The sequence below is a fragment of the Lupinus angustifolius genome, chromosome LG12, assembly GCF_001865875.1.
Source record: "Lupinus angustifolius cultivar Tanjil chromosome LG12, LupAngTanjil_v1.0, whole genome shotgun sequence".
Taxonomy (NCBI): Eukaryota; Viridiplantae; Streptophyta; class Magnoliopsida; order Fabales; family Fabaceae; genus Lupinus; species Lupinus angustifolius.
The window spans coordinates 10299351-10312921 of record NC_032020.1 but is presented as its reverse complement, the minus strand read 5'-3'; the positions used below and the strand labels follow the sequence as shown (position 1 = coordinate 10312921).

At 31.5% G+C, this 13571-nt stretch overlaps 1 protein-coding gene across 1 annotated transcript in view; it reads left to right on the top strand.

The window, feature by feature from the left end:
• The window catches only part of LOC109362668 (probable arabinosyltransferase ARAD1), a 20705-nt gene continuing 13263 nt past the window's right edge, over window positions 6130–13571 (top strand). Inside the window, exon 1 of the mRNA XM_019608629.1 lies at window positions 6130–6809. Within this exon, the coding sequence (XP_019464174.1) occupies window positions 6333–6809 (477 nt within the window). The 5' untranslated portion in view covers window positions 6130–6332. The remainder of the gene's footprint in view (window positions 6810–13571) is intronic.

Sequence of the window (13571 nt, the reverse complement as noted above, 5' to 3'; positions counted from 1 at the left end):
TCGCATCCTACTTGCAATTGTAGCTCATTTTGATCTAGAACTTGAGCAACTAGATGTCAAAATGACATTCTTGAATGATGAGTTGGAGGAACAAATCTACATAAAACAACCTGAAGGATTTGAAGTTCAAGGGATGAAAGATAATGTTTGTTTGCTGAAGAAATCTTTATATGGCCTAAAGCAATCTTCTAGACAATGGTATCGACGATTTGACACCTTCATGCTTGAAAATGGATATTCCATAAGTGAACATGATAGTTGCGTCTACTACAAGAAGCTTGCAAATGGTCATTAATATATTTGCTTTTTATAGGTTGATGACATGTTGATCGCAAGTAAGAACATGTCAGAAATTAGAAACTGAAAACTCAATTGAGCTTAGAGTTTGAAATGAAGGACTTAAGAGCTGGAAAGAAAATTCTAGGAATAGAGATTCATATGGATAGAAAAGAGGGGACACTCTTTCTGTCACAAAAGAAGTACATTGAGAAAGTGTTGGAACGCTTTGGTATGCAAAATGCTAAACCAGTCACTACTCCATTGGCGACCCATTTCAAATTTTCAATGGCTTTGTGTCCACAAACTGGGAATAAAAAAGAGGAGATGTCAAGTGTACCTTATGCTAGTGCGGTTGGCAGCCTCATGTATGCCATGATATGCACTAGACCAGATATTGTTCATGCAGTAAGTGTGGTAAGCAGATATATGGCAAATCCTGGTAAAGTTCACTGGAAGGCTGTGAAGTGGATTATGCGCTACCTAAAAGGTACCACAGATATAGGGCTTTCGTATGGTAAAGTCAAATATGTTGGAAACAAGATCACTGGATATGTTGACTCGGATTATGCTGGAGATCTAGATAAACGAATATCGCTCACCAGATATGTCTTTACACTGTGTGGTTGTACTATTAGTTGAAAAGCAACACTACAATCAATTGTTGCTTTGTCTACAACTGAGGCAGAGAATATCGCAATAACATAAGCTGTAAAGGAAGCCATTTGGGAGAAAGGTCTAATTGAAGAGTTGAGTATACAACTCGAAGAAACAACCATCTATTGTGATAGTCAAAGTGCTATACATCTGACAAAGAATCCAATGTATCATGAAAGAACTAAGCATATTGATGTTCAGATGCACTTTATCAGAGACATAGTGGAGAGAGGAGTTGTTAGAGTGGAGAAAATACCCACTGCAGATAATCTGGCAGACATGATGACAAAGCCAGTTCCAACTACCAAGTTCATACATTGTCTGGACTTGATTAATGTTCAGAATCTCTAGTGAACATGAAGAAGCGTAGCAGGAGTATAACTATGATAGTCTTTTAGCCAAGGTGGAGATTTATTGAATATTGGCTAAAAGAAAAGATGATGAAAAGACTTTCTTGAGCCAAGCAAAAAAGAAGTGGCTAGAGATCATCTTGAAGAAAGGGAGAATTTTTAGTCAAGTAAAAAGAAGTGGATATGGTGAAACCAACATTAATGCTCTTTTCCCTTTGGCCACATAATCTTCAAAAGCTTTGGCTATAAATAGGAGTGTTTCATGCCATTGTAAGACACACCAAATACTTAGTTTAGTGCATATTCTCTCTTCTTGTTCTCTTTTTCTAATTGTGTGAGAAATACTTGAGTGAGAGTGTTGGATGTACTTGGGTTTTGGGAAGTGAGTGAAACACTTGTAGTTCTCTTTTATCATAGTGGAAAATCTTTGTTGCTCTTCAGCTGTGGACGTAGGCAAATTGCCGAACCACATTAAATTCTCGGTGTCATTTTCTCTATTATATTTTCTCCATGGGTCTTCTGCTCCAACACTCTTAAATAAAAGTAATACAAATCAACGGTGAATGAGGTAAAAAACTTTACACCATGTATGGATATATATTAAACTCTTAATGAAAAAGAGGACAAGGTTTAAAATTGTTAAATATGAAACTTCTACAAAATCCTCAAAAGAGAGAAAATTAAAGTAAAAGTAGTGAAATCTATACAAATAGTATATATTTTATGTTCCATCTTAAGTCATGTATCTATAAGATTCTAGTGAAACTTTTTGACTACACAAGTCTTTATTAAATGTTATATTATAGAGCATACGGAGAATAGGTCTAAAAACAAAACTCAATGAGTCTTGAGCGGGGTTGGGTGGAAAGCATAAGAGCATCCACGGTGGTTATTCTTAAGGTTGTTCTTAACGGAGTAAGAACATTCTTATTATGTTCTGTACTGTGTAATTCTTATTCCTTGTGTTTTGTTTTTAAATAAGAACCAAAGTGACTAAATAAGAACACTCATTGTTAGGAGAGAAGGGCAATGAAAATACATAATCTAGGAATAAATACAAGCACAAGCATATCCAAAAATATCAAAACATCTAGAATCATTACAAAAAATTAAATTTTGCAAAAACGAAAATTAAAAAAAAATAAAGCACCCCAATTTGTCTTCCTTGAACGAAAATTTCACCGATTGCATGTATTTCAACAATAAAATTATATTTTTTTATTTATAATTCATTTCTAATATTTATAACAATTTTTAATTTATTAATGAATAAGTAATTATTCTTAATATTTTGCTGTATTTATTGTAAAATATAAAAGTTTAGGGTAGGTTGTGAGACCCAAATAAGAATAAGAATAATGTTTATCATTATGATGGAAAGGTAGATGTTGTTCTTATTTTATGAGGAGTTGTAATAAATTATAAAATAATGTGAGAACCCAAGTAAGAAGGGAAATATTGTTTTCCATTGTAGATGCTCTAACAGTACTTAACGAGACAAAGTTGGAAATGGAGTAAATTACACCGACATCCCCTGAGTTTTAGCAAAATTACACAAACCACCCATCACTTTTCTACACTTACATAGATCCTCCTAGTTTTTTGTACTTTCATTGCACTGACCCATGCATGAGAAATGAACGTAATTTTTTAAACAAAAAATGTGATAAATGCAATTAAGTTAAACAAAACATGATATATTGTGGAGACAAGTCCAAATAATATATGAGTCGATACCTCTTTATTATTTTTTGTTCGTTATGATATAATATAAGAGCAATTTAAATAATATCTCTTTAGAATTGTTGATGCATTTTATAACAAAAAATAATAAATATACATTGATTTGTATATTATTTGGATTTTTCCTCACCCATGTTTTGTTTAACATAATTGCATTTATCACATTTTTTGTTTAAAATATTACACTTATTTATCGTGCGGGAGTGATAAGTGTAACGAAAGTATAAAAACTATGGGATGTTTGTGTAGGTATAGAAAAGTGCAGGGTGATTTGTGTAATTTCACTAAAACTCGGGGGTGTTTGTTTAATTAACTCATAGAAAAAATATACGAAATTACATTATAAATATTTTATATACTGTCATTTCATTATTCATTTCTAATTATAATTGATTCTTTATAAATTTTTATAATAACAATACATAAATACTACATTCAATTAAAAATATGTGAAAGTAACATTTAATTAAGCATGGAGAAGTTAGATGATTAAACAATGCTCACCTTAGTCTGCAAATTAATTAAACAATACTCAACTGAACTTCGAGATCGTAATGAAAATACTCATTTGGTCATAGAAAAAATAAGGCAATCAAACAATACCCAACTAGAAGACGTGACCAAAGAATACTTATTGGGTCTACAAAGCCTAAGTGTGAGTAGTAATAATATTGAATTTGAAGGACTTCCGGAAAATAATAATTATATTACTCTTGTTTTAATTAATGAAGAAATCTTGACTGCATACTTGGGATACAATTCTTTAGGTAATTATTTGAGAATGAAACATGACAACTTTTTTGTATAATCAATTAGTTAATAAAAATATTATTAGGTTTGTAGTAAATGTTGATAATTTATATTTGTTATCCATACTTAATTATATCTCCCTCTATATTACCTTAAATTTTGTAGTCCTTGTAATATTAAGGAAGAAAGTAATAAGTAGTAGCATGAAGCTACCCTTCTCACCCTTAGGTGAATTTGAGTGGAGAAAAAGGATGATAAAGCTATTGAAGAGACAAGAAAAAAAATATGTGAAATCCACCATAAATTTTTCCTCTTATACTTTGGTGAGAAAGTAAAGAGATAATGAAAATTGTGGATAAAATATAAAAAACATCTTTATTTTTTATTTTATCTACTTATTAGTTTTAGAAACTACTAATATACAAAAATCTCTTTTGAATATAAAAAAATATCAATTAAAAAAGATACTTGATATAATAATAATAATATATATATATATAATAAAATCTATAATTTAAAATTATAACATAATTAATAATAAAAAAAAATCTCCATCTTTTCTTTATTTAAGATATATTTTTGTTATTTGAAATATAATATCATCTTTCTCATGTCAATTTCTTTTAAACCAAACAAAAGAGTAAAAGAATAAAATATTTCATTATCTTCATTTTCTTTCATTCTTCTCTTATATCAAACATTATAAAAATCTACTTTATTTCTTATCTTTCTCTTTTTCGTAGATATTTCTCTATTTTTATTTTCTTGATGTAAAATCAAATAAAGTCTTAATCAAAAATTGCAATATACGTTTAAAGCTATGAAATTAACCAATATATTTATGGATAAATTGTTGACTAATATGTTAGAGAGAAATATTGCTCTACTTTTTGTATTCATTATGACACAAAGCTTATCGTAATAGATTCTAAAGGAAGTAAATAATTTACGACTCCAATAAAATGATAGGGCCTATATCACAATGAAAGAATTAAAAACTACCTAAAAAACTTTTGGGATCTTTTAGATGGGATTATAAGAGCATTTTATATTCTTACCATTTTACTTGTATAATGTCCTTATTTCTTAAGCATATTTCTTGAATAACAGTGTCATTGTATAGTCTACCTAATAATATTATTTTTAATAATGTATAAAAATCGAATAAATAATAAAATTTATATTGTTGAATGGAAATGCTCCAATTGAGAACATGTCAAATGACAATAAATGTTTTTTTATTATTTCTTTAATTTTTTAGGAATTAATTGAACAATATAGTAATTAAACGTCGGAAGTAGATATATATAACATTTATTATTATTTTCAAGATCTGAATCCATAATGTATAGATGGTAAATTATTGAACCATCACTCTTAACAAAAAAAATCAAGTAAACATTTATTATTATTTTATCTGTTTAGTACAAGTAGGGGTGGCAATGTGGGCCGGCCCGGCCTAGCCCGCCAAAATAAGGGCTGACTCGACCCATATTATTAAAAAGGGCTCAAAATGCCAGTCCGGCCCATATTTTGCAGGGCTGGCAGACTGACGGGCTGACCCGTTTTCCCTCCAAAATGTATATAATTAAAACTTTTAGACAAAAAATAATCAACAAACTTGATAGATGTCTTTTAAAACAAAAAATCACAAACATAAGTCTACAATATTACAATAACAACATAACATCTTAGCTTAAAACTTGTAAATTCTAAAGAAGAAACCAGTTGCCACGCCCCTCGCACAGCACAGTGTCACACACTTTAGTTTTTTTATTTTTTAACAATGGCCCGTCGGGCCAGCCCGGCCCGGCTAAAAAACGGGCTACTAAAACGGGCTGAATATGAGTTTTTGGGCTAAAATCCTCAGTCCGGCCCGCTAAAAATAGCCATCCGAACGGTACAAGAGTGTAAAATGTATATACTGACAGTATAAAGATTTATACACATGCATTTTATCATCCACCGTTCATTTGGATTACCTTTTTCTGAAAAATCAACAATAATAAAAAATCAATGATAATAATACAATAACAGTATATAAAATTCATACATAAAACTCATACATTGTTGTAAGTACATACATATTTTGATCTCTCAGCTAGATTTATGGAAAGCAACAAGGATGTACCGATTATTACTCTAAATTTTGTTATTTCACCAGAATTTCCATCTAGCATTCTAGATTTTGTGATGTGGATTATATCTTATTATCATTTTAACATATTTTAGGTAAAAAATCTCTAAACTTCAATTATTATAATTTATAAGTCACACTTTGTTATGGGAAGAGTCACCATATATCCAGATAGCTCCTAACTAAAAAGATAAAAAAATCAATTTCTTTTTATCATCAAAATTGGTCACAGAAGGAAAATGAGTGAAGCTCACTAGTAGAAGAAACACATTTTCGTGCACCGCACTCAACATTTCCAACTTTCAGATTCAGATACATTACCATGCTACACTAATTGCAATTTCAACACAAATACCACCTTCAGAAAATAACATCATCATTTCATCTTTGCAAAAAAAAAAAAAAGATTTAAGTAAAAAATGTATGGAAAAGTGGTTCTATCTTTCATTTTTGTGCTCCTTCTCTTAATCTCATATTCAATTTTCATAGGCACACTTGATATTCGATCTTATTTCTTCCCACTTTTATCATCACCCACGGCTTCACCCGCCACGTGTCAACCCGACCCGATTCTACGGGTCTACATGTACGATCTTCCTCCTCGATTCAATGTTGGAATGATTAATCGCCGGAACACGACGGTTACTCCGGTCACCGCCTCTGACTGGCCGCCGTGGCCTGGAAACTGGGGGCTGAAGAAGCAGCATAGTGTGGAGTACTGGATGATGGGATCGCTTATACATGAAGGAGAAGATGGTGAGAGAAGAGAAGCGGTTAGGGTTTTGGATCCGGAAGTTGCTGATGCGTTCTTTGTGCCGTTTTTTTCTTCGTTGAGTTTCAATACTTATGGTCATACTATGACGGATCCGGCCACGGAGATAGATCGAAAATTGCAGGTAAGTCATGAATTTTGTGTCACTTGTTTCTGTGGAAATTTTGATTGATGAATCATTCAAATGCAAATAGGTTGACTTATAGAATTGGTTATACTCCTATAAAGTGAGTTAGATTATTAGTAGGTTAATATTACAATTCAATTTAGTAGCTCCCTATATATATATATATATANATTGATAATGATGTGATCGTAATGCAACACATCGGTCTCCATCAGACCGCATCGATATCAAAAATATTTTTTTACTCACAAAATAATTTACATGACAATGGCCGTATCACAACGATCGCAACCACAGTAGCCGCAACTATAACCGCAATCGCGGCCACAATTTAAAACACTTGGGCAACCACTCGCCTAGAAAGAGATTAATTCCTTACTCATAGGGTGAGAGATACCAACAAAAATTGTGACCCTTGTTTAGAATGAATTCAAGTATGTTTGTGCAGAAATCTAAGATTGCTAAAGGAATGAGAAAGGATGAGTGATTACATTCATATTTATACTTGAGTCCATTGAGCCTCTCTTTCAAATAGGACCCTACTTCAAAAGCATTTTCTTGAAGCTTCTCTTTCTCTATTACTTTTAAAACAGCTAATCCTGCAGCAGTACAAACAGGGTTTCCACCAAAGGTGTTAAAGTCGCTTCTTCGAGTCAATACTTGTGCAATCTCTGGAGTAGTTACAACAGCACCAAGAGGAATGCCATTTCCAATGCTCTTGGCCATAGTGACTATGTCAGGTACAACACCTTGTGCCTCAAATCCCCAAAAGTGGCTTCCGGTGCGAGCAAACCCAGCTTGAACCTCATCTGCAATACAAAGACCTCCAGCTTTTCTAACACTGTCATAGGCAGCAGGTAAGTAACCAGGTGCTAATTCAACAATGCCACCCACTCCCTATCATACACAAAAGCAGCATCAAGTTACTATTACAAATTGAAGAGCAAGAAAATGATTGTATATTTGATTATGGAATGAATTACAATGAATCCAATGATATTGAATCATTGACAAAGTTACAATGAAAGTCTTATACATAAAACGAAAGAAAACTAACTAACCTAACAACTAACTAATCAACTAAAAGGTAAGTGAATTTAAACTAATTACTAATCCAATATAATATTAACCCAAAATACTAAAATATATTTCAGCAATTTCAAATCTGAAGTTAACTCTAAAAAACATTGTTTCATCCCATTAATACTACTAGCCACTTTTTTAACATGAAAGTATTCAATGATAACTTTTGTATCTAACACTAGTAGTAATAAGTGTCTTATATATGTAAGGCTTTTAGAGATAACTCTTATAAGGGTCTTAATTTTTGCCAATTGTTTCATATGAGGTTGGATCCTTGATGCTTAAGGTAGATGGGGATACCTGTATAGATTCAGAGATGAAGGCAGCTACATTTCCAGAAGTTCCAAAGTTAATGATATCTTGGACATCTCTTGCATACTTCTCTCCATCAGAACCAAAAACACCTCTATAAGGGTCTGGATTCACTGCATGATGAACACCACTCTGTTGGCAACATCAGCAAAATTAATAACATGTTAGAGAAACATTGTTATTGTGTTTGTACAAGACAAGCATTATTTTAAAATTTGAAAGTTAACATCTAATAATCAAAATAATACATTGACTTGACTAAACGGGGCTACTTGACATGGCATGGCATGGGTCAATTTGGGCTTTCTACCTAATCAAACCGAACAAATAGACCTGATTTTGTTTGAGTCATACTAGCCCAACCCTATGCTGGTTGTAGCTTGAACTCCTGAAGGTTAGTAGTCTAGCTAGAGCAAGCTATTAGGGTTGTTTGATCAGGGTTGGACTAGAACAAAAAGTATAGGATTATTCAGGTCGAATAAATGATTATCTAAATTGGATAGCAAGTCAGCTTTTTTACATGATCAGATAAGTTTTTTTTGTATAGTAAGTAGATCGGCCTATGGCCTAACCAAATTTGAGTCGAATTGAACTCAAATTCAGTTAGGAACACTTTTAATGCCTAAACTCACAACTATTAGGCTCAGACCAAATCAGCTCATTTTGTTACCTCTAAATCCACACCGTTGGGTATTCTATATCAATTCACTATGGAATTGGTAAGGAAGAAAAATATTCCCCCTTCCAAACAAGTAATATAATATTTTTGGGCCACGATAGAATTATCTTCTAAATAAGACACCACATAGCTGTCCATACTTTCATTGTCACGAGAAATCATCATCACAGCACTTTACCACTGATATCATTATCATACTTCTTACTTCCGTTATTCCATAGAAATATTAACAATAACGAAACCTTTCACTTTCATGGTTGCTATCACACAAGTTGAGTGTATGAAGTTGAGTGAAAGTATGCGTCATCCACCTTGATATATTAGTCCACTCCACTATGTCAACTTCATTCTAAGTGAACACTTATCGAAAGACTCTGTTTTGATCTAATATGAGAAAAAAATGTTTTTCATATATTAGTTTTATATATTATTACTATATTATCCATTATTCAGGGGATAATATACTGAGTGTGTGCATAAATAGTTACATATGCATATATATTAATCTCCAAATATATATACCTGTACAACATTAAATTTCCATATGCTTTGAGCTGTGGCCCCCATTGTCCCAGCTGCATTTCCATGATATGCATTTCTTAGTGATATTATATCATGGCACCCAGTGTATAACCTTGCTATCATCATTGCTAGTTCATTTGCTTCTGTTCCAGAATTTGTGAAAAATACCACCTACCAATAAATAATAGACACAAATAATAATAAATAAGGTTTATAAAAGATTCAAACATATTCAGATATATTAATATTTATTACTTTCTTTCTTAGTTAGGAAATTAGTTCTTATATTTAATTTTATTAGTATACTAAGGGAGAAAATGATTCAAATATCTCTTATTGTAAAAACTATGTTTTCCAACACATTTTCTAGTACCATTTAAAAAAAAGTCACAAATAAACATCTTATTGTAATACATCAAGAGAAGAGAATGTTTGTCACATCTCTTATCGTAAAAACCATGTTTTCCAAAATAAAGATGATTACTATTTTTTTCTCTTTAAAAGCTTACTAAATTTTTTATATAAGTCTCCCACCTTATAATTTTTAATCAGGTCCTTGTATTCTAAAAAAGATTAAGATTCTACTCGATCACTCAAGCTGTAGAGACTTATTTAACCTTTTAACATTTTTCAGAAAAAAAGACTTAAACAAGTTGATGAAAAAACACATGAAATTACACTTGATCCTTAAAATTGAACAAAATAACCTCAACACCATTCTTTAAATTTAGCAAAACTCAATTTCTTTTTAAAAACAACAAACTTTAACCAACATTTCAGGTTTTTGCCAACCAAATTGAAACCTTTCATTTATAAAAAAACCATCTCCCTCTAGTTCACCCAAAAAATAACATAATAAATAATAAAAACAATTAAACATATTAAATCATGACATGATTATTACCTATCATAGTAGTAATAAGAAGTTGGATTAAAAAGTTAAGATACCTTAAGTTTACCAGGAAGATTAGAAGCCAAAGCTTGAGCAAAATCAGCAATAACATGATTCAAATACAGCACTGTTGAATGTTGCAACTTTTTAGTTTGTTCCACTATTGCTGCGACCACATCAGGGTGGCAATGACCGCAACACACAGTAGCAATCCCTCCAAATGCATCTACGTATCTTCTTCCCCTATCATCATATAGGTATTGTTTCCTACCCTCCACCACGTTCAACTGCACCCGCACACACACGATCATTATCATTATTGATTACATATATAGTTACTTATCATTATCATTCCTAAATTAAGTACTATGTAAAATTAGTATTTTGATCTTACAGTTTTATTTAACTCTTAAAATTGGGAATGGCAACGGGACGGGTCGGGATCGAGTTTGCACATAGCTAAATCCGAACCCGAAATTCAAAACCCGAACCCGAACCCAAACTTAACGGGGTAGAAAATAAAAATATCATCCCGAAACCACAAATTATAATGTATTAAGAAAAATATGATATTATTTTCGTGTAACTTTTTTTTAAGATTTCTATTTTCTATTGTAATATTTCATTTCTTTTATGTTTGAAGATCTAATGGTATATAAAATAAAATTAGAAATACAAAATAATGATTACATGATAGAAATTTAAATTGAATCACATTACTTTGGTGTGGGTTTGGGTTAGGGTCTTGGATATACCAAACCCGAACCCGAAATTTAAACCAAGGTAAAACCCGACCCAATCACAATGGGTATCCCCGCTAAATTCGGGTTTGGTTCAGGTGGGTACCCACGGGTTCAATTTTTATTGCTATCCCTACTTAAAAGTTGACCTGCTCTAATTTTTTAAAATAAGTCCTATAGTTAAATATATTTGGTAATTAAAACTTGTCCTACGGGGAACTACTTAATTTTCTAAAACAGTAACTTAATTTAAAAAAATAAGGAAAACAACATCAATCTACAATAAATTTTAACATATTAATATAATATTTATGCAATGTTAATGTAAAAATTTATATACGGTCTCTATCATTCATTTCTATTATGTTTTTTCAGCAGTAATTGATATATTTATACACACAATGTATACACTCATACATTTTTTATTTCAAAAGAGACATTTATTGCCTAATTATTATTATTATCAATCTCCTAATGATGTTGATAATGTGGAGATTCTAAAACTTTCATATTATCATAATTAAAATACAAAATTAATTAAATAATTGATTCAAATAACTTAAAAGAGGAAAAATATATAGATATTAAAAATAATACAAATAAATGATAGAAATACGTGTATAATTTTTACATAACACATATATATTACACTCAACTTAAAATGCAAAAATAAGTGGCATGGCAAAAAGAAATGTGAATTAACTAATGGTAATTTCTACACAATATTACTATTATCTATAAGTTTTTGTTTTATATATAAAAGAATTAATAGCAGTTACTATTTTAGTAACAACGTATGATAAATGATCCCCACGGTGCATCCTCACCGGAGTCTGATAGAAATGGGGCAGGGAAGGGCTGAGGTACTCCTTGCGTTTGGCCATAATTTCATCGCCGGAAGGACCAGTATACGGCGGAGGAACATAATCAAACGGCGGCATCTCCGGCGCCATCAGCACCTCCTTCCTTCTCTCCGCCGTTGCCGGCTGAGAAATACGACGTTGACATAAATACCGATGCAGTGGCGATGATCGTCGAACGACAAGCTTCGTTGCAAACGATCCCGTCATTTTCCGTCGCCGGTGATGGGATTATAATGATTGGTGAAGAAAGAGAGAGAGAAAAGGAAGAATATGGAGAGAAAGAAAAGGAAGTGGTGTGGTTTATATAGAGAAAATGGTGGTGACGTGGCAAGGTGGAAAATTTACTACACCTGGAATCACTGTGGTAAAAATAGGAGAAAGTGTCTGAATATGGTGAATGAGAAATGAAGGGTGTAAGGTTTAATTGGTAATAAGAACCTAGCCTTGTTTAGTTCATTTGTTGTTTTTGCACATTTGGAAAATCAAATCCCATGAATGTAGACAATAGAATCTTCACATTCTATAAGGGGATATGCAAGAAGAAAAATGTGTATTTTTTTTAAAGGGGAAGATTCACTTACTCTATGTTTTTTAAGCTTACTTTATATCATAACCATCAATTCTAAAGAAATTCAATAGTTTGAATCAGTAAGTAAATCTAAATTATTAGATATGTCTAAAATGAAGGGTAAATTTAAAAAACATAAAGTAAGAGGATTCCACTCTTTTTTAAATGCATGTATCGTTTGTTAATATAATATATATTATTTATCTATCAATTATTAAATGAAAGCTAACATAAGTTGAATTTTTTAATGCTACATCCTTCTAATTTTTAAATTGTAAAGTGTAGAAACTAGACTAAGAAGTGAAGAGAAAGAAAGAGATAACGAGAAAAGGAGAAATATTAGTCTTATTTTTATGTACAATTACTTGCACATCTATACCCGAAACATTAAGGCTTAGACTACTAATTGCTTTTGTTTTTTTCCTTTTCTAACTCGCTCTTATTCATTAATACACCTTCTTGAAATTATATTGGGGTGGTCGAGATGTAGAATCAACTACTTTCTTTCTGAGAGAGAGAGGGGAATTTGGAAGTAGCCAAAGGTTTAGTTAGCACATTAGCTTATGAAATTCAAATGGAGTGTTTTTCACATGCAATGCTTTGGTTTGGATTCCTACTCTTACAAAAACACATGTCCACATATTACTCTTACAAAAACACATATCCAACTAAATATATGGGACAACATCTACTATCCCACAAATTGTGGCACTACATGTACTCCAAGCTTATGATTGGTTGAAAAAATATTTTATAGTTAAAAAATTAGTAAATAATTATTTTTCTAAACAAATGTAACTAATAGTACATGTAGTAACACAATTTGTACGACAGCTGATAAATATCCTCAATACCTACGTTTAGTCTTGTCATGGATAATAGAAATATGAGCTATAGCTGTGGTACTTAGATTGTCACATAGAATGAGAGGATATTCATGAGGAAATTTAAGTTTTGAGAGAAATGATTCAATCTAAATCATTTCTTTTGATGGGAAGGTAAGACTGATATACTTAGCTTTAAGCTTTTATTAGTTCACAAGAGAAAATAAAAAGAGAGAAATAAGTGAGAAAGAGAAAGAGGAGAAATATAGTAGATTT